A 23,504-nucleotide genomic window follows, 5' to 3' on the forward strand; every position below is an offset into this window, starting at 1 on the left:
TAGCAGTAGCGCGCATGACCATTTGGATCGCGCGCCTCAAGTTGGTCCACGAAGGGACATCTGTTCCTGATCGGGATCTGATCGTTTACTTTAAACATTTGCTTAAAGTAAAGATCAGATGCGATTGGAAGAGGTTGCCTAGAGTGGAATTTGACAAGAGGTGGGTGCACAGCACTAGTTTGTGCATTCGTCGAGGAGCCAAGTTTCAATACGTGTTCCCTCCTTAGGCATGGCATGGGCGGTGCTGGGTCCTACGGAACCCATCCCGCCTAGGTTAGCATTATAAGTTCAGTAAAGTAACTCTTGACTGGTGGTACAAATGAGATCCTGTTCCTGATTTTATTTTTTGGTATTAGAGAACCTCTGAGTCTGCCCAACCCCCCTGCTCCTCATCTTTATTTTCTGATGCCCCCGGTCATCCCCCTACTCAGAGGTCACCTTCCTACCCCCTCCATCCGTTGCTTTATTTTCTCCTACCTCCATTAAGGCCACTTCCCCAAACCCCATTAGGGATGCTCTGCTTGTTTTCGGTTCCCCGGAAAACAGTGGGGGATCTAGCCACATAGAATAGTACAGGGGGGTCTTACTAACAACACATTAGTAGTTTTTTCCTTATTTTTGAAATGAACATTTTCATTAGTTTTTTCCCACTCCACGAACATTTTATGCCAATTAATTCAAGAACTCTTTCTAATGAAATCGAACTTTATTTTCTCACACATACACACACACACACACACAAAAAAAAAAAAAAAAAAAAAAAAATGCACACACAACATACAGAAATGAATATACAAATTGTACATAGTTAAATTTTACATTGAACGCTGGGGTTATTAGTTAGATTAGGATCCACAGAGTGATTGAGGTATTTTGGTAAATGTTGCCAGTCAAGAGTAAGACTTCAAAGTCTCATCTGTTACATAGTCAAAAAGACCCTGTACCCTCCCCCTCCCAATTTCTTGTAGGGCCTTGTGCCTAATTTTGTTGAATTGAATTTTTTGTACGTTTTTTATGTTCAATTTTTTCTTTCTCAATAAAATATATAAACAAGATCAAAGTGTAGTATCTGTTCTTCAGATGCTGCACTTCGATTTCTTGTTCTCTGTCAGTGGACGAGAAGTCCTTCACAACTGAGACAATTTTTATTTTTGTTCCTTTTCTCCACGTTAAAAACGACCCTGGTGTCTAACTCTGTCCTGTGGGGAGGCATTGTAAATAGGGACTACTTGCTGAAATTAACTCAAAATAAAATAGTGGTAGAAGTTAATTAAAAGTAACTATTTAACATATAAAGTTATCTATAGATAGATATATAGATTTTCAAAATCAGACCCAAATAACCTTTAAGCCGACAAATCAATTTTTGCTTCTGACTAGCTAATGTTATTTTGTTATTATTGCACCATATTATTGGCAATATAATAGCATACTTCACTACAATTTATTTTTTTTTAATTATGTTATCTGGTCCATTTTTTTTTCATTGATCACCAAAAAGTCCAAATCAATAAAAGGAATAATGTTTATTTTTAATTGACAAAATGTATAATTTGTCTAATATATGACTAAATCTTCATATCTTTTTTTTGTATTAGTTTCAAAAATGAGCAAACAAATTAAAAAATAAAATGACTTCACTGCATCCTAGACGATACCGATTAGGTAGTCTCATCATAAGATCAATTTTTTTATAAAAATTACACAAGGTTAATAAGAGGAAATTCAAATAAACTAATTACTTGACACTTATATTAAAAGTAAAATTAGGAAAATAGATCTGTAAGAAAATAAAGCAAAAGATGTATAAAAATTTGTAAGAATTATGGGAAAAGAGTAAATTTTTTATTTTTTTTTATTTTTAAAGGATAATATTTTGTGATCATATAAGCACCAATACTATAGGGAGAGGAACTATTACACTTTCTGAATAAATAATTTAAAAGGTTAAAAAATCAGCCAACTCCAGAGTAAATTGTGGTTTCGATAAAACATCAAATTCTCAACAAAACTGGGTATATACCAGATGCCGATATGTGATGTTATGCCTCCACTCACACAGCCGAGACCCAGGAATAATTCACAAAAAGAAAAACTTATAAGGAAGTAAATGGATAATAATGAAAAGCCAATGAATCTATTGAGCTTCCTAGACAGGATGGCACCTTGGCTGTTGATTGTTGTTTTTTTTTTTTTTTTTTTAACTCTCTCCTAACAAGGTACATTGCCACTGACACATGAGGGGCTACTGTGACTTTTGAGTCATAGTCATAGAGAAGGGGTGTCCTAAGTGGGGAGTTGTGCAGCCAGATATTTGTGCACATTATGTTGACATTTTTGCATGTTAATACAGTCAGGGGAAACAGAGAGCAGAGGGGAGAATTCCAAAAGCTAGCAATTTGAGGAAATAATCTAGAATTGACATAGACAGCCTTTCAGCATCTATATTTACGTCGAGGGGGCACCAGTACAACAAGTTCATTAAAGCACATTCCATTCAAGTAGTTGTAAAACAAGCACAGGGATGCAACATTGTGATGATGTAACAAAGGATGGAGCTTGGTAGATGGTGTGGGAACTATTGAATTAGAGGCTTCTTTTTAGACACTGTCTAAGAGAGAGAAGCTAGTGGTTCGTTCGCTAAACCAGATGCAATAATAATACTCCATGCAAGAGTGAATGGTGCCTTTGTACTGATACAGGATACTGGCAGTTAAAAGAAGTTTTCTAACACGGTAAAGGGAGCCCACTTTCCTAGCAGCAGCTTTGGCAGTGTCTTGTATATCTTATTCTAATTCATGTTACCTGTGTAGGTAAGAAGTTTGAATGATGAACTCTCAGGTAGGATGCTATTAGCCACGGCAATTGATGGTTGAAAATGTTTCTTATAATTTAAAAAAAAATGAGCTTTATTTTTGTAACATTAAATGTTACCATCCATTTATGTGCCCATTCAACTGCAGATTGGAGATTATTTTCTAAGGATTCAACTTTTATATATGTGTGTATTTTTTTTCCACATGTTGAGAAGAGATCATGCTGTCAGTAGCAAATATACCCATCTCTGATACAGTTGCATCAGGGAGACCATTTATGATGATGAAGAATAATATATGTCCACAGATAAACTTTTGATGCATACTGCATTAATGCCATGTTGTTTAGATAGGCAGCGATTAAAGACAACCTAGATCTTTCTTTTGGCTAAGAAGAATCTGATTATGTTAAATATTCATCCAGTTATACCATACCAATTACAGCATCTAGCCTTCCCAAATGGTCACCCATCTGGTACTATCCAGGTTCAACTTTGCGTAACTTTGGTGATCTGGCGTGAACATTATGTCAACATAATTGTGCCGTACTTGAAAGAGTGTGTGTAATGGGAAAACTATTGTGCTGATACCAGCTGCGTCTGTATTGTTTGAAGATCCAAGCTAATTACTATGGTGGATATTAAAATCACCAAATATATTTAGGTGCTCAGCTCTTAACGAAAATGTTATCAGAGACATGGTTGAGCAGGGTAAAGTCCAGAGTTGAAGAAGAATGGTAGTTGAAATATAAGTAAATAACATTGAATGTAAAGTTAATCTCAAAATGCATGCATATGTTTGTCAGCATCATTATGACAGAGTGGGGGTTATTCAGTCATCTCAAAATGATTAAATATTGAGGAGTATACTTTAGTTTTAGTTAGTGCTAAAAAAAGCCCTTGGATATTTGCGTTAGAAAACAAATGTGCTGTTTTTCTTTTATATTTTTTGCTAAACTGCACAAACACCTTTATTTTTTTTCCCTCTTCTGTATGATGGAGATCAGATTTTCACTTACAGTTCCTCTCATTTTGGGATTGATCCTATCTCACTTGCACTAAGTATAATATACCTTCGTGGGGCGACTCCTCAACAGGTAGAGATGAATCTGAATTGGGTGCAACAGGATGGTGTGGAGATTCCCGCTGGGATATGAAGTCTTTGGTGTGGTACAACAGGTTCATTCACCCCCCCCCCTTTTTTGATTGACAGACAGAAAAGAATGCAAAGTAGGTTTACTAGCAAATTTTATTAAAGGTTTTACAAAATATTTAACTTGTTAATGAATCTCATGAGGTTGAGCAGGCCCGTGGACTGATAGTGTATTGTATATTGGTGGAGAAGTGATAGTAAAGGAACGCTAAACAGAAAGAGTATGGGTAGTGTAGTGAGGAGTTCTACACTGAAATCATGGTGATTGACTTAGTCGGAGGATTTGACTGAACACGAAACCTGTATTGCTGTGAAATGCTGGGGAACAAGATATCCAGGAACTTGAATGTTAGATGGGGATGTGATGCAATGAAACCCTTTGCATAGGGACTGTGTCCTCCATTTTGTATAGGATGTACAGTCGATTCTATGATGTAATGACAGATTGAGAATAACTGAAAAACCTGTGTTTAGGAATATGATGTAAAGGAGAATGTGTGATGGAGCAGATTGGAGGAAAGTTGAATGGTTGAACAATAATGGGGAAGGATTGAAGTTAGCTCAATTAGTTATTGTGGTAGCTGTTAGCTATGATAAATCAAAGATCTTAGCATTTTAATGTTAAGATTTTTTCATCAAAGGTGATCCCCGATATATATGGTAGAAAAATGTAAGAAAAAAAGGGAGATAATCTTATGATTCATGTAGACTAGAGAGAGATATAAAAACATCTTCACTTTATTTAAAAGAAAGTCAAAATTAAAAAATAAAGAGACTTATCTGTTGTATATGTTGCAGTTGTATTTGTTTTAGAGTGTTGGTCTGTTTGTCTTGATTAACATTGTTGTTCATGTGTTGTTAGAAAAAAAAAAGAAGGAAACTGCAAAGATATTGTATTTTTATGTTAAAAATGTCTGTTGTAAAGAGACACTGTTTCATGTTTTGTCTGTAAAATTTTGTAAGGACGTTTGTCAAAATCAAAATAGTGAATTGCTTAGCAAGTTGAGAAAAAAAAACAAAATAGTGAAATAAAAGGTGATTTAAAAGTCCCTGATAGAAAGTGTGTTGTCCCGCTTTTTTATGAGGAGAGGGAATGACAGAATGCCTGTTAATATAAAAGATGATTAAAAAGTCCTTGATGGGAGATGAGTTAATAGTCCACTTGTTTGTTTTTGTTTTGTTTTGTTTTCTACCTTTTTTTCTTTTTCCAATTTTAATCCCAAACAAGGCACAGTGCCACTTTGAAATAGGAGGCTACTATCAAGGACATAAGTTATAGGGATATTATGAAGGGAGATGAGCAGCAAGATGTCTGTTCACATTACACTTGAACTTCTGCATGTCAGTACAGTTAGAAAAGCAGAATCCCAGAAGGGAGTTCCAAATCTAGCAGTTCTGGGAAGAAACTATTGAAGTAGAAGGCTTTCTTACACCTAGGGATCTCTACTCTGTAGGGGTGGGATTTAGCTGTTTGTCGGGGGTATTTACATCAAGTGGGTACAAGTGCTTGTAGTTCATCAGAGCATTCACCATTAAAATACTTGTAGAACAGACAGAGGGATGCAACATTTCGTCGATGGGACAGAGGCTGAAGCTTAGATGTCAGTTCAGGACCTATCAGGTTGAAGGGAGAGGTTGACTTCACTTCTGGTATGTGAAGCATGATTTTTGTTTTGTAATGTAATGACAAGTTAGGCATCGGTGGTGTATGATGCTGTGGACTGCTCACCTCTGCAGCTGAGACCCCAGAAAATGTTAAGAAATAATTCACAAGAATAAAAAATGATGAGAAAATAAGATAGTGTGCAACAATAAATCTATTGGGCTCCTCTGTTGGTGGCCAGTTTCTGGTGGTTGGAATTAGATGGCGATGAGTTAAGAAGAGATGAATATCGTCAATTTTGGTGACCGGCTGAGAAAAGTGATTAAGAAAAGGACCAGACATCTAGAATTTCCAGTCAAGGTGAATATATTGAGAAGATGAAACAGAGTTTAGCTTAAAGGAGATAGTGGTTAAGGGAATATGACTCAGGGTTGTTTGAGGATATGTGGTAAAGCTAATCGAGGAGACGATAAGATGACATTGAGTGGATAGGAAATGATATTAATTAGATTTTATTAATTTAAAAAACTGGAACTTAATTCATATGTGGATGCTAGTGGTGGGGCCCCAATTACACACAGGCACATACACTTGTTCCCAACAAATCAAAAATTCAATGTATATATCTGTATTTGTATTTTTGTTCTCTCATTCAGCCTTTGCTTTTGGTTTGAACACAACTTATAAATTGGTACACAAGCGCTGAGAGATAACACAGCCAGAAAAAGCAGACAACAATAAAGAAAACACCATGCCACAATCGTTGAGGGTCAACAGTCAGTGGGAGAAAGCTTCTACATACACACATTACTGCTGTATGACTACAAAACCTGGGCTCTGTGTAAAAATCTTCACATACTCAAAGTCTTTGACATATACTGCTTACACTTTATGAATCTGTCTCTCCAATCAAATCCCAAACCATATCATCCGTGTAATATGCAACACCACTGGCATCATGGAGAGTTTTATGAAAATAATTTCCCTGGTTTAAATACATTCTTCGACGGACTAAAGAGAAATTCATGGTAAATTTTTACTGCGTGCCCCAGCATATTATAAACACCGCAACCTCCCCATGCTAAGAACGACCTTCCGAATAACCCCCACCCCTACCAACCTCGAAAGCCGTTCTTAACATGGGGAGGTTGGAGGGGTGTTTATTCTGAAAGACATTCTTAACATGGGGTGGTTGGCGGTGTTTATACTATACTACACTGGGGCATCGTAAAAAAGTACTGAATTCATCTACAAGTTGGTTGCTCCAATCATATCCTCTGGCAGGAGGAAGTGCGAAATACAACCAACTGAAGAGAGACAGTTGGTAGTTGGCCCCTGCGTTTTTAGTATGTATTGCTGGATCCGGGAATGGCTGACGTATGCTGAAGACCAAACTGTTGATTGATGTGAGTGAACCGCTTTGACACAGGATTGCTGTGAACTCATTTTGAACAAACTTGACTCTCTCTGGGTGAATGCTGTTACAAGTATAAATTATAATGGAAAAAGGTGTATCTGCTATAAATTAGCCAAACTAAACCTGAGACAAGGAATTGCAATATTTACTTAATTCATAATCCGAAAAATCTTCTACTTGTTATCACTGCAACATCTGTTACACTTGATAACTTCCTGGTGATTTTAAACTGGCTTATTTAATTTATATCTATGCTACACCAAGGAGGTTGTTAATCGAACTTGTTGGCTGACTCCGTTTTTAAATCTCTTCATTTTCCAGTGATACTTCCCGCTGGAGGTAAGTATGCTTAGGAAAAGTTATTAAACTAAACATATTTCTACAGACAGTTTTACTAATGATCGAATTATAACCTTGATAAATAATTTTTTTACTATTAATGAAATTTGCTGGATGAAAGGTACAAATAATTTTTTTTATTTCTCTTATATCTCTCTGGGAAGATCTTCCCTTTTTTTTTTTTTAACCATTTTCTTAACTGAACTTAAAAAAAATCATTACATATTAATACTCGGATCAAATTCTGTTATATATTTAACCAAGATGTTCTCCGAAATACTTTCTTAATTTCTCTTATTTACTGTTATTTCGAAATTTATCCGATTTCAATCTTGAAATGTTCTACATTATTTCTGCTTTGAATCAGATTTAACAATTTATTTTGAAAAATATATTATTCATCATTATCTAGCTTTCATATTTAAAGTGCTTTGAATGTCCTGGACTCTGGGGTAGGCATCACCAAGTAATGTCTCATGCCTGCTTTCCATGTGGTCCAGTGCAAAGGGGACCTGAATATGACCTTAAACTATATCCGATGTTGAGACCCCAACTTGTGGGCTTTGAGGAGTGTGGAGCCACTCCTTAATTGCCATTGCTCCCAGTCCCCCTCTGACCCGGAGTGGTAGTACCTGTTAGGGTCCCAACTATGGGTTGAATAGAAACTGACTTGAAAAAAAAAAAAAATATATATATTCTATTAAAAACTTTTTCTTCAAAATCACTGGATTTGGCATTAAATGACCTAAAGAAGGGTTGATATGCCGTAAAACAAAACCAACCAACCAACCAACCAGTGCAAAGGATTGATATCAATCATGTTGCAAGCAGTCAAGTGATTTCATACACATTCAAGTTGGATCTTCTTTGGTCTATCTTGTGCCTTGCGTGTGATTGAGTTCATGTAGGAGGTGACATACTATGCATGCTTCCACACTGTATGTTACATTATTAGCAAAAAAAAATCAATTGGTTGATAGATTAAGTTTTTGAAATCTGCTGTCATTAAATTTCCAGATTTAGAAGAAATTTAAAATAATGTTGATTTTTCTTTTTTTTTTTTCATTGTTACTTTATATTAGTGCTCAATAGCTCTTCTTAACAGAAGTTTTGATAAAAACAATCTGTTGTTGTCAGATAAGGTGCATATTGATTTGTGTCATTTTAAAACAAAAATCACTTTTAATCGATTTTTTTTTATGCATATATTTAGTCCTGCTCACTTTTTTATGAAATAGTTATACAATAAAGGAAACAGGAGGAGTTTTCACTCTACTACCATTACCACTCATGCACACTAGAAAGACATTTTGTATAACCCATACTTTTATAGCGCCATTATAATTCCATATTTCAATCTTGCTATTATAAGTTAAATAATTCATATATTCTTTCAAAATATTTCCTTTGTGAAATGTGTTTTCATTGGATAAGCCACATAACTTTTATATATTTCACTAATCACTGCATTTGTTACTCTCGATTACCAGAATACCAGATTTACAGAATGGCAAACACCTAACACATATTTTGGCTCTTTATACAAAGTTAACTTCCTGTAAAAGAGAATATGCATTAAATTAAATCTTTATCATTTTAAATATTAAAATGCTGTGTTATTTTATACAATTATTTTTGGGCATATTTAGCCTTAAACTAAATAAAAAAATTATTTCATTAAAATCGTCTGACTTGATTTTGTTCTCGATTAGTAAAATACCAGGAATACCAGATTGATGAACAATTTTTGGCTTTATCTTTTTCACATGCATACACAATAGAAAACATATTCTTCTGGTGAAGGGACCTTTACGATGTGCCATCATTTGGTTTTCACGTACATTTTGGATCAAATTAATTTTCTCTCTTAAACTTTCAATATTGTTCTGAAATACAGGGTGTTCGGGATAAATTTGACACAAAAAGTAAGATTTAAAAAAATTTCATATCTTGACTTATAATGTATTTTTAAAATTCCAAGTGCATTTCTTAGAATATCTAATGCCAAATATGGCTCACTCAAAAAAAGGACCTGAACCGGAATGTATAGACATCATGGTATTTTTAAAGAGATGCCTGCACATTATTTAGATCATAGCAAGCAGCATATCTTTGGTGTCACAAGTGGTATGCCTTTTTCAAATGCATCTTATACATTATACTCCATGGGATTGCAATCAAACAAATTGGGATGGGGTTGGGCTGATGGTGGAACTGGTGAAGTTGCAGAAGTTCTCAAACAGCTACTTTTGGGTTTTCTTGGAGATGTAACATGGAGCTGAGTTCTGCTGCCAAATATATGGCTTCCTCACAGCCCTCTTCTCCACGCAACAACAGTTGACAGCAACTCAATATAACTACCTTGAAATAGTGTGAGTTCTTTTTCAAAGATGTGATAGCAACTTGATGTGGCCTTTGTTGAAAATGCACTCAAACACCACCACAGTTGGAGGGAATTTGGTCTTCATGCCATGTGAAACTTTATGCAGAGTGTAGGCTAGCCAGCTGTTTTTCTGTGGATTATGTAATTGGTCTTCGACAAAACCAGAACATTCCTTGGCTTGACGATGTTCAACCCTTGTGGCTCTTGAATGAGAAGATCCTCATTTAACGCTTTTTTAATGGTTGCTCAACTGCCATACATTTCTCTTGCCAATGCCCACATTGTTTTCCCTGGATATTGCTCTTCCTTTTTTTCAGCTTCATCATGATTTAGGTCACTGTCTTTTACTATTTCAGTGCTTTCCAGTCAGCCATGATCCCCAACTCTCAAACTACCTAGTAATACATGGAAACTACTGTCCATTGCATTTTATTGTTATTAAATACTTTAAATGGTTCTGAAAATAAAGACTACCAAAATATTTTCAAATTTATTCTGAACACTTTGTAAAAGTCGATTTTTTTTTTTAGTGTTGAAACTCTAACTTTCATTCACTGTTTTAATCTCTGGCGGTCATGTCTTTCAAATTTTGCACATTCTCTCTATACTTTTTTTTTCTCAGTTTTCAATTCAAACATCCATACAAAATTATTTACAGGCAAATATTTCTTTTTCATAGCTCTCCATAAAAAGAATTATACATTACAGACTAAATTTTTTTTCCGTTTCAATGAAAACAATTACTTTCGTTAGCAGCAGAAGTACTAGTTACACATATGCATAAATGACTTAAAAAATGCTATACTCATTTAATTCAACTTTCAATATCTTATTTTTAAAAATAATAGGTAATTTGATTTAACCATTTTGTCAAAATATCTTTACATATTTTGTTTATCTAATAATTTATCTGAACTAAATAAAATAATTGTTTCATTAAAATCGTTTGACTTCAGTTTGTTATTCTCAATTACCAAATTACCAGAATACCAGATTTGTAATTTACTATTGTTATCTAATGAGGGCCATGTTTTAATGAAAGTCAATTTCTTAAATCTGTCCAACATGCAATACAATACCACAGGTCTGCTTTCCAGTCTGTTACATTTTCATTTTCAAATTTAATATTAACAAATTCTTTTTGAGCTGCTCATTTAAATAATCAAATTCAGCCCATTTCACCTATTATTTTCAATGATTTCAAGGTATTGTTCATTGTCCAACTGCCAATCTCATTAACCCTTATCTAAGATGGCCTTTGGAATGACACATCAGTATATAACATTTTTTTAACTAGATCCACTCATATTCCTTGAATGAAAGAAGAAAAAATTCTGGCTCCATAGTCAATAATTTGATCCTCAGTGACTCTCAAGTGAATAAATAATTTTCTTAAAGTAATATTCCATTCAGAATATATCATGCTTGTAAATGTATCTTTGTGTTTTGAAGTTTTAGCATGACAGAAAAACAAAACATCTTTCCTTTATATGAGAGATAATTAGATGTTTTTGTTATAGATGAACCCCATACTCTAAATTTTAAGGCTCTATGCTTTTTTTAACTTGCAAGACCTACAAGTAAAAACAATACTGTCTGAAATATTGTTGATATAACAGCCATAATGAGGATTAGAAAGTTTATTTTTATTGAGATACATGCAGAAGATGGCAGTTCTAAATAGAATAATAGGAAAACTTATTGATTCATTTGCTTATCAGTTGAAAATATTAGTATACACCAAAAATCACACAAAATTATCTAGTAGAGTTTTAGTAATAAATAAAATAGATTTTTTTTTCTCGTATTTCTGATTATACACTGAATCAATGCCATTTTGTATCTTTCGTTCACAAGATTTGAGTAAAAGGGGAGATAAATCTGCCTTTTATGTAGCTCTTGTGAAAAAAAAAGACATACTGGCTTAATTTGAATTATTTGGATTCTTCGGGTTACTGTTCTCAACTTGAGTGTCATTTTTCATAAAATTTCAGTTGATGCAACCTCCAACCTTCTTCAGGTGGATCTTGTCGAACTCTGGAATGTTTCTGCCGAATTTAGGAATCTCGAACAGAACCCTTTACTTACTTCACGGGAGTAGTATGCTGTTGTTCCATCAGCCATGACTGGATAGAGGTCCTAAATAATTTGCAATTGTATTTTTCAGTTACCTACACTAAGAATTGAACCTTCAACCTTCAGAAAAATGTAACTTTTACAATTGTTTACTCTAACTACTGCGCTATGGGTCCTTGCGCAAGGACCCTTGATGCAGTGTCTAGAGTACTTGAAAAACTAATTTTAAATTGTAAAAGTGATATTCAAGATGAGAACAGTAGTCCAAAAAATCCAAATAATTCAAATAACCAATCTTAATCTAAAAAATTCAGAAACATAATGGCTTAAAATGGTATCAATGACTGGAAATATAAAAAAGAAATAATTTTGCATGATATTTGGTGTCTACTAATATTTTCAGCTGAACGTAAGCGTTCCTGTTCTTTTATTTTGAACTACCATGTTTCACATTTTCATTTTGAACTGTCATATTTCACATTTATCTCTTTACTGGCCTGGGTTCCTGGCATTGCCCAGGTGTTCGGAGGTATGTGTTGAGCATAAAAAAAAAAGTAGTAGTAGGCAGGTAGGCTCAAACCCGTGACACGAAGGAGGAAAAGAAAGTCAAAGAAAATCTGACGTCTTATCTCTACTCCATGACGCGACCGGAAGTTTGGAACGTTTTAGGCAAAGTCAATTCAGTCAATACAATGACTTGCAATTCAGCCAATATGATGACTTGCAAAAATGGCTTGCAAAAAATCAACTCCCCCTTGTAGAAAAGTGCCCAATTGAGGGTAAAGGAATAAATGTGTTTAGCCAATTTTTCGATATTTGTCGTCCAAAGGCTCGAGCTTCAAAACGATACCGATCTCGTGAAAATCCGTCACCTCTATCGAAAGTTTTAGGCAGACAGACAAACAAACATACATACAGACATTTAAACAGACAGGTGAGATTTATATTATAGATAACTAAGCACCAGGATTAGTCATATAATAGCAATACCTCAGTTCAGAAATATCGTAAATCCTGTCATTGTTTGAGATGCTTAAACTGCAGATGTAATAATTTGTGATAATCTTTCTGTATGTTTTTCAGACCTTATCATGGTGTACTTCTTTTAGTAGACAGTAACACACTGTTGAAATCCCTGCCAATCGACAATTCTCCAGCACTGTCACGGTTAATCCATTATATAAACCCTACTAAAAACCTAAAAACACTTTCACTTGATACTGATTTAAGTTTATCCCAGGTAAGAGATATTAATATCTATTTCAACTTAGCTTTTAAGGACCAAATGTATTTTCAGCACTCTAATTATGGTAAAAGCTGAGAGGAATTTTAACTTGATACCGTGTATAAAAATGCATAAATTGTGACAAACATACACAAAACATAAATAGGAGTTTAATACTGAAAACATTATTTTGTAAGATTATTTCAAAAAGTTTTGTACATCAAATAATTTTTTAATTAAACCAATAAAACTTTTTTTTTTTTTTTTTTTTTGAGACTTTAGGTGACGTGCATATTTTCCAGAGATGTTTTTCCTTTTTGATGAAAAGAAAACAAACTAAAAACCCATACTTTATTCATTTAAAAACAAAATGATATAACATCATTTCTAACTTTTATTTATAAAATTATTTTCCAAACTTTACAAATAATCTTCTGAAATATTGTTTTCAATGATGTGATAAAACTCCTGCTCAAAATTTATGCCAACCACATCAGATTCATACATCACAACACTAAGCAACAAGATTGGACGTATACTTTGCTCTATCCACAAAGGCCCTATCCTCATGCAGTTAATTATTACTAGCAATATGGGGCAGGGAAAAAATCTTTTTTGAAAAAGGTGCATAACACCAAAAATCTCGTTAAAAAATTTATTTTATTCATTGGTATTTGTTTAGTTTAATCAAGACATTAAAAAAAATTATTTTATTAATTGGTATTTGCTAAGTTTAATCAAGACATTAAAAAATGTATTTTATTCATTGGTATTTGCTAACTTTAATCAAGACATTAAAAAAATTGTTTTATGCATTGGTATTTGTTTAGTTCATCAAGACATAAAAAAATTATTTTATTCATTGGTATTTGTTTAGTCTGATCAAGACATTAAAAAAATTGTTTTATTCATTGGTATTTGTTTAGTTTAATCAAGACATTAAAAATTTATTATAGTCATTGGTTTTTGTTTAGTTTAATCAAGACAGTAAAAAAATTATTATATTCATTGGTATTTGTTTAGTTTAATCAAGACAGTAAAAAATTGTTTTATTCATTGGTATTTGTTTAGTCTAATCAAGACATTGAAAAATTATTTTATTCATTGGTATTTGTTTAGTTAAATCAAGGCATTAAAAAATTGTTTTATTCATTGGTATTTGTACAGTTTAAGCAAGACATTAAAAAATTTATTTTATTCATTGGTATTTGCTAACTTTAATCAAGACATTAAAAAAATTATTATATTCATTGGTATTTGTTTAGTTTAATCAAGGCATTAAAAAATTATTATATATATTGGTATTTGTTTAGTTTAATCAAGACATTAAAAAATTGTTTTATTCAATGGTATTTGTTTAGTCTAATCAAGACATTAAAAAATTGTTTTATTCATTGGTATTTGTTTAGTTAAATCAAGACATTAAAAGATTGTTTTATTCATTGGTATTTGTTTAGTTTAATCCAGACATTAAAAAATTGTTTTATTCAATGGTATTTGTTTAGTCTGATCAAGACATTAAAAAATTGTTTTATTCATTGGTATTTGTTTAGTTAAATCAAGACATTAAAAGATTGTTTTATTCATTGGTATTTGTTTAGTTTAATCAAGATATTAAAAAATTGTTTTATTCATTGGTATTTGTTTAGTTAAATCAAGGCATTAAAAAATTGTTTTATTCAATCATATTTCTTTAGTTTAATCAAGACATTAAAACATTGTTTTATTTATTGGTATTTGTTTAGTTAAATCAAGGCATTAAAAATTGTTTTATTCATTGGTATTTGTTTAGTTAAATCAAGGCATTAAAAAATTGTTTTATTCATTGATATTTGTTTAGTTAAATCAAGGCCTTAAAAAATTGTTTTATTCATTGGTATTTGTTTAGTTAAATCAAGGCATTAAAAAATTGTTTTATTCAATGGTATTTGTTTAGTTTAATCAAGACATTAAAAAATTATTTTATTCAATCATATTTGTTTAGTTTAATCAAGACATTAAAAAATTATTTTATTCATTGGTACCTGCTTTAATCAAGACATTAAAAAATTTATTTTATTCGTTGATATTTGTCTAATCTTATCAAGACATTAAAAAAAATGTTTTATTCATTGGTATTTGTTTAGTTTAATCAAGGCATAAAAAATTTATTTTATTCATTGGTATTTGTTTAGTTTAATCAAGACATTAAAAAATTATAATATTCATTGGTATTTGTTTAGTTTAATCAAGACATTAAAAAAATTATAATATTCATTGGTATTTATTTAGTCTAATCAAGACATTAAAAAAATTATTATATTCATTGATATTTGTTTAGTTTAATCAGGACAGTAAAAAATTTATTTTATTAATTGGTATTTATTTAGTCTGATCAAGACATTAAAAAAATTATTATATTCATTGGTATTTATTTAGTCTAATCCAGACATTGAAAAATTATTTAATTTATTGGTATTTATTTAGTCTAATCAAGACATTAAAAAATTATTTAATTTATTGGTATTTGTTTAGTCTAATCAAGACATTAAAAAAAATGTTTTATTCATTGGTATTTGTTTAGTTTAATCAAGACATTAAAACAATTGTTTTATTCATTATTATTTGCTTTGTTTAATTAAGACATTAAAAATTTACTTTATTCATTGGTATTTGTTTAGTTAATCAAGACATTAAAAAATTTATTTTATTCATTGGTATTTGTTTATTTTAATGAAGATATTAAAAAATTATTTTATTCTTTGATATTTGCTTTAATCAAGACATTAAAAAATTATTTTATTCATTGGTATTTGTACAGTTTAATCAAGACATTTAAAAACTAATTTATACTTTGGTATTTGTTTAGTCTTATCAAGATATTAAAAAATTGTTTTATTCATTGGTATTTGTTTAGTCTTATCAAGACATTAAAAAAATTATTTTATTGGTATTTGTTTAGTTTAATCAAGACAGTAAGAAAATGAAAGTATTGAAATAAAATTATGTGGAATAAAGTTTTCACACAAAAAATCACTTAATTTGATAAAGTAGTTGTTTTTTTACAAAGGAAAATCAAATTTTAATGAGATTGATCAGGTTGTCAGCCATCTTATTTTATGAATGTGAAAAAGTAGTTTTTTTTACAGACAAAAATCAAATTTTAACGAGATCTATCAAGTTGTGGCCATCTTATTTCGTGAATAAATGAAAACATGATTAACCAAGGACAAATTGAAAAAGGGATTAAAAAGGACAGAGAAACTCTAAAATAAGTGAAAAAAGCTAAAATATGTATCTAGGTATTTTTTCTGCCTATATTTCAAAATAATCTTGTCAAATTTTGACAAACTTTAAGCGGTGATTGGAATTATCTCCCCCTTGTGCTCCCCCTCCTCATTCACGAAAGAAACAGGGTGGCCACAACTTGATCGATCTCATTTATGTTTGATTTTCCTCTGTAAAAAAAAAAACAAAAACAAACTACTTGATCAAATTAACATAACTAGTATGTAAAATATAATTTTTTTTTCAATATTTTTATTTTTTTAATGTCTTGATAAACTAAACAAATGCCTAGTCATTCAATAAAAAAAGTATGCACCATAATTTGATATTCTAAAATTTTTGAAATACACAAAACATGTATTTTAAAACTGATTTCATCTCAGATTACCATCTTTTGGTGCTTTTATATTATATAATAAAAAAAATTATATTTCAAGTAAAACAAACAGTACCTATGTAATTGTTTAGTCTTAAATAGTAACATATTCAAAAATTACGAAAAACAATGAAGTAGAAAAATAATTTTTCATGAAAAACAGTTTTGATTAGGTTACATGCTGCGTCAGACATATTGGATCATATGATTTAAGCAAAAGGGGGCGTAACTCAGTTGAAACACAATTTGTAGCAAACAGAATTTATTCAGAAAACAAAAAATAAACATAATGTATATACATAATTGCCGAATTTTTTAAAAATAACTTTTATTTAACTATTTGAATTTTTAATTTTTTTTATATAAAAGTAAATGATTGAATTTTGGATTTTCCGAAATTGACATAAGATTTCCAAAAAATTGAAAACTTAATTATCTCCCCTGTTAACTGATTCAAATTGAAATCAAGTTGCTAGATTTTACAAATGTCTTTTTTCATGAATAAGTATTTTCATGAATACGTATTATCATTTTTTGTAATTTTTGGATATGTTACTACTTGAGACCTGACAATTGCATAGGTACCATTCATTTTACTTGAAATTAAATATTTTTTTTCATTTGTATAATACAGAAGCACCCATTTTTTTTTCAAAACATGTACATTCACTTTTTACAATATATATATATATATATATATATATATATATATATATATATATATATATATTTACTTTTCATAAAAAAATAATACTTGTAAATTTTCTTTATCATGGTATAAAAATAATATGTAAATTATTTTACCAACTTTAAAATTAAATTTTTTGGAGGGGAAGTCAAATTTATTTTTAGTGGTAACGTGCTTGCAGTACTAATAAATTTATATATTTTTTAATTATTTAAAAAATATATATTTATCTTAATAGAAGGGATTATTATTCTTAAAATCTCTTTACTAATCTCTATTTATATAAAATTAGGTATGTGTATATGTTTTTATATATTTCTATGTATAGGATTCACTCCTAAACTAATTGATCATTATGAATTTTGAGATACAGCTGCTCGACATTAGAGTGGGCAATGTGGGCTATATTTAGTTTTGTTCAAATGAGTCAAAGAGCGGGTGCAAAGCTCATGTGAAAATTCAGATATTTCCAATTTTTGTAAAGTTTTAACAATAGGTATTAGACATTAATTAAAAAATATGTCTTAAATTTCAATTTCTTTGGCATATTTTAAAAGGTTTTTAGGAAGGGCATGATATGGTAGCAGTCTCTCATTTAATAAATCAAATATTTTAAATTTGCATAAAATTAGACACCAATGAAACAAGATTACATGAATTTCAATTTCTTCAACCTGTTAACCATAAATTTTAGATATTTTCTAGAATCAAAATCATCTAATGGATTTCGCTCAAGATTGAAATAAGGATTCTAAATATAAGGTTTAGTGTCATTATATGTTAATATTAATCATCATAAAGAGGCATAAAATTTGTGGTCCTGGATATGACCTTAAACTATATCCGATGGTGAGGCCCCAGCTTGCAGGCTCTGGGGAGTGTGGAGCCACCCTTTAATTGCCATTGCTCCCAGTTCTACTCTGACCCGGAGTGGTAATACCTGTTAGGGTCCCAACTATGGGTTAAATAGAAACCAACTTGAAAAAAACATATTCTATTAAAAAAATTGTTCTTCAAAATCACTGGATTCGACATTAAATAACCCAAAAAGGGTTGATATACCATAAAACAAAACCAACCAACCAACCATAAAATTTGTACAAAATTTCTGTTTTTGAAATTAATTTTACATGTCTTGAAACGGGTATAGAATATTTTTTATAAAAATATTTTTTATATTTTAAGTTAACTTTGTTAAATTAACACAGTATATTTATTTCTTTATAGAAATAAATATAAAAAAGTGGATGATAGTTTGCTTGAAGCATCGCTGGTTGGAGCATTAAGGCTGAAATCAATGCAAAATAAACGGAATGATGAAAGAGAAGATGACCATAATGAAATAATTGAAAAGTTATTAATATCACAGTTATTTATTTTATTTTTAATAAATCTTTTACAAACAATATCAATAAATATAAAACTTACTGTTAATATGATTACCATCCGAAATGGTGGAAATCTTTTGATATTTTGAGAGAAAGTTTCTCCTTTTCAAAAATGAAAAAGAACAGTTCAATTCATCTAACTCCAACTAACATCAGATGTAAATTTTTTATTTATTTACTTTTGGATTTATTTATGACAAAAATATTATTTTAAGATCATGTCAGTTTGAGAATACATGTTTTGTTTACCTTTGAAAATCTTATCCTTTTGAGTGGCATCAAATATGGTGTCATGGTAAATATGTTCCTTTGAGCTGCAAGTATAATTGGGATGCTGAAAATATGCTTGGTTCAAAATTTTGGATAAACACACAAACTGTATTTGAAATGATGTTATGATGCAAATATTTTGTTGAAAATCATTCGCTTTGAATTTTTTTTTTTTAAATGTGACTTTTTTCTTATTGATTTCTTATAATAAAATATTGATCATCAGAAAAGGAAAGAGTTGAGGTTTTTTTTTTGTAAATAAAACGTCCATGGTTCGTGTTCCATGACTACGTTGCGCCATACTATGTTGTGGATAAAACCTCTTTACTTTGAGCTTTTTTATTTCTTAGTTTTTTTTTTTAGGTGTATGATCATTGTAATTTAATGAGGATTGGCAAAAAAGCTCTTAAAATAAATTTAAGAAAATTAATAATTTTGAATAAACAAACAAAATTATCTTTGAAACCACATTAAGATGCAAGTCTTTGATGATGGATATTTTACCATCCGAAATTAATAAGAAAAAAGTCAAGTTAAAACAAAAATTGAATGATTTTTAATTAAATATTTCAAATACAGTTTGGGTGTTTATTCACAATTTTAAAAATGCTTCTAAAAGCTTTTTTTGCCAATCCTCATTACAGTTGGTTCAGTTTTTATTTCTGTTTGACAGTGGAAAAATCTTATTTATATAGTTTAATTTATTTTCTATTTTTAGGTTTTTCGCTTGGTCAGCCATCTTGTTTACTGGGCGAAAGCAATGGTCATATTCCCTCTTTGTGAGAACAATATGTATGTATTGTCACCTCATACTAATCCTCTCACGTAAGACCTTTGTTTTGTCTATTTTTTTTTATGGAAATTACTCCAGACAAGGCATGAAGCTAGTTCATAATAGAAGATTATCTCCTTTCTTAGATGAAGATGCCATACGATCATGTTAAGATTTTGTTGACTGAATAGTAAACCAATTTGATTTTTTATTAAAATTCTACTCGCTTATTTTTGGTGTACTATAGTACTGTAGTATTTTTCACTGATAAGTTTTTCTTTTTAATTGAAATCGTTCCAAACAAGGCATGAAGCCACTTGATGTAAAGAGCTAACAAGAATGAAAAATGATTCTCACAAAGACAGAAGATGCCCATTGGCCTTAGCCTGGAAAAGACCAAGGCTATAGGTAGGAGGAAAACAGTCAGCAGGTAGAGAGTTTCACAAGCCAGCAGTTCTTGGAAAGAATCTACTGGAATAGGAAGCTGTATTGCAATGAGGTATGAGAACAGCAAGTTGCTGAAGACCATTGGCCCAACAAGTCAAAACAAGCTGGTACAAACGAAGCAGGGAATAGATCAAACAATTCTGAAGGACATACGAGGGTACAGGAAAGAAGAAAATCAATCAAATAACAGACAAGTCTCTGCAATTTAACAAAAACTTTCAAATTGGACAGAGATTCACCAGCCTAAATATGACAGCAATACTCTTTCCTATAACCTCTTTCTTACAGAAGAGATATTGCTAGCTTATCTCGACTTAATTGTTATTTTCATGGAAATTGCTCGACTGAGGTCCAATCTTTGGTTTCGTCTTGTAAGACATTCAAAGCAAGAACTCCTCTTTCTACCACATCAAAAAAAAAAAAACTTTTCTTTCTTCCTACCTGTGCCTAGCATCAGGCGGAATTTCTTTTGATAAAGCTTCTTTGCAAGTGCTTCTCACCTTTGGAACACATTACTGTAGGACTGCTAGCTTGCTGATTACAACTTGGTTATATTCAAATTATTGTCATAAGTGTCCCCAAAGTAATCAAATGCAGTTCATGCCATTGATCAGTCTTAGTACTCCTACAGTGTTCCTCATCTTTTTGACTTCTATTCATTCTAGTCTCATTAATGTTTATAGATTCAAGTGGCTCTTGGCCATGATAAGCAATGACCTCAATAGTAAAATTTTTTATCAGTTTAAAAAATCATTCCAAATGCAGTATCAACTTACATACACTTTACTTCTGATTTGAAATGGAATACGTACATCAAATCCATTGCCAAGATTGCTGGAAAAATGGTGGGATCCTTCTATCGATCAAGTAGATATCTCACTGCTGATATAGTTTTCTACCTATATAAGAGCCAGGTATGTTCAAGGATGGAGTATTGTGGCCACATCTGGGCAGGAGCTGCTAGTAAGACCTTATCCTGCCTTGACAGAGTTCAAAATAGATTTTGTAGCCTAGTAGGAGATGCCCTTTTCTCTTCTCTGCAACCTCTTTCTTACGTGGCAAGCCTGTCTCACCTTTATCGTTATTTACATGGCAAATGCTCATCTGAGCTCCAATCTATGGTCCCCCTTTGCCAAACTTTCACGAGAAACATTTGTCTAGCTGAAAACACTATTAATAATACGTGCCTAAACCTAAACGTAGATTCCATGAATAAAGCTTCTTTCTTAGAACTGCACACCTGTGCACACTTTTCTAGCTGATTACAATATGGTCGTCTTCAAGTTCAATGTAAACAAGTTCTTGGTGAACCAAGTAATCCAATTTACCAAATTTCCACTAGTAACGATTCCTATGATATTGTCCCATTGACTACTGTACACTCTTTAACTGGCCCTGTCAGTGGGGCATTAGAATACGCCGACTGCCCCCCCACTGCAGAGGGTAAAAGTCCCTCAATGGGGGTCCTGGATATGACCTTAAACTATATCCAGTGGTGAGGCCCCAGCTTGTGGGCTTTGGGGGAGTGTGGAGCCACCCTTTAATTACCATTGCTCCCAGGTCCACTCTGACCCGGAGTGGTAGTACCTGTTAGGGTCCCAACTATGGTTTAAATAGAAACCGACGTGAAAACAACAAATATACTCTATTAAAAAAATTTTTCTTCAAAATCTTTGGATTCGGCATTAAATAACCCGAAAAGGGTTGATATGCCGTAAAACAAAAACAACCAATCAACCAACCAACACTCTTTAACCCTTATCCTCGAGTGACCTCTGAGCCTTGATAAGTGGTGACTCCTATTTAAAAAAAAAATACATTGATAAATTATCAGTAGAAATAGTAGTTAGATCGTAGAGCAGCTATTAAGATATTTAGCAGATTAGCACTTTTATCGGAATCTTTAGGGGAAAAAATTATTTGAATTATTCAAACTCTTTTTGTTTGTTGTACTAACAACACTTTGGCTAATGTAACATTCTTCAAAGGAATCTTCTTGAACTTGAAAACTGACGAAGCAGATGAGACCTCAGCTTCAATCTCATTTCTCAAACTCTTGTTCACATCAATGGAATACTATGTAAATCTCTGATGGACACAGAATGTAAGTCGTGCTGTCAGTCATGAACAAGAATGTGCATCCAGTGTGCAATGATGATTGTTCCATCAAAACATGACTTTTCTACTCGGTCATGGCTGATGGAATGAGAACAATCTACCACTGTGGATTAAATAAAGAATTCAGTTCAAAATTCAATCAAGGTTCCCATGGTAAACAAAGATTTTCAAATTTTAATATAAGAAGGTTGGATGCTATATCGTACAAAATTTTATGAATATACCAGCAGAGGTGAGAATTGTAACTTGAAATATACAAAATTTTAATCCTTATTTCAAACATTCTGTCCCATAAATATGACTTGTTCAGGAAAAATCACTAAATCATGGCGTGAGTTTGTTGCAAGAAAAAAATTATGTGTAGGCATTAAATAATTTTTTTTTTTCTGTGAAATATTAACATATGAAGAATCTTTTTGGTATAAAATCTATTGAGTAATACACATTTTGTATTGAGAACTACACATTTTAAATATGTAAGTATTAGATAAAGAATAACAAGTTACTGAATTATATATATATATATATATATATATATATATATATATATACAACGTCAAGACACAGGAAATAAATACAGAAAAGATATAAACATTTATATATTTTTCGTAGTCATACATATTTAAATATATATATATCTATATATATTATATATATATTATTCAAATCAAGAGTTTTTCTCTTCTTCCCTTCTGCTCCATCTCCTTCCTGTCCCCCCCTCTAGCACCCTTTATCTCTTCCCCTCCCTCCTTCTTCTTTGTCTCTTACTCTTTCAGTTTCTTCCCCCCCCCCTCCCTTTAACGGAACCAAGTGGTGAAGTGAAAACGGTTAGTTGAGTTGAGTTAATATTAACCTTTTCACAAAAGCATGCCAAAATGCAAAATAGAAATAAGAAATAAAATCACACCCACTTCTAACTTATATACGCTAGTTCACTGGAATTTTCAGATGGGCAGTGAGCAGACACATTGCAAAGATAACATCTCTCCAGGACCCTGTTTTACGCACAGCTGAACCTCACCCCTGTCTCCTTCTTCATAAAAACTTTCTTACTACAAGATAACTTTCAGATTCATTACTGATTCCCTTAATGTAAGTGTGATTGTCTGAAGAGGTCTCTAGTTACTATATACTAGAAGACCAGAACATGCTCCTGACTGTGTAACA

The 23,504-nt window shown here is 31.6% G+C and overlaps 1 protein-coding gene across 2 annotated transcripts in view; it reads left to right on the forward strand.

Moving 5' to 3' along the window:
* Nucleotides 1–23,504, forward strand: part of LOC145295978 (GATOR1 complex protein NPRL3-like) — an 81,679-nt gene that overhangs the window by 45,762 nt on the left and 12,413 nt on the right. Inside the window, exons 9-11 of one of the 2 annotated variants that reach the window (XM_080141914.1) lie at nucleotides 7,310–7,327; nucleotides 12,870–13,026; nucleotides 19,719–19,825. In XM_080141914.1, coding sequence (XP_079998040.1) covers nucleotides 7,310–7,327; nucleotides 12,870–13,026; nucleotides 19,719–19,825 — 282 coding nt within the window. The remainder of the gene's footprint in view (nucleotides 1–7,309; nucleotides 7,328–12,869; nucleotides 13,027–19,718; nucleotides 19,826–23,504) is intronic. The other variant, XM_080141915.1, reaches the window with a different exon arrangement.

The sequence above is a fragment of the Euprymna scolopes genome, chromosome 16 (genome assembly GCF_053919585.1).
Source record: "Euprymna scolopes isolate OS-2025 chromosome 16, ASM5391958v1, whole genome shotgun sequence".
Classification (NCBI taxonomy): domain Eukaryota; kingdom Metazoa; phylum Mollusca; class Cephalopoda; order Sepiida; family Sepiolidae; genus Euprymna; species Euprymna scolopes.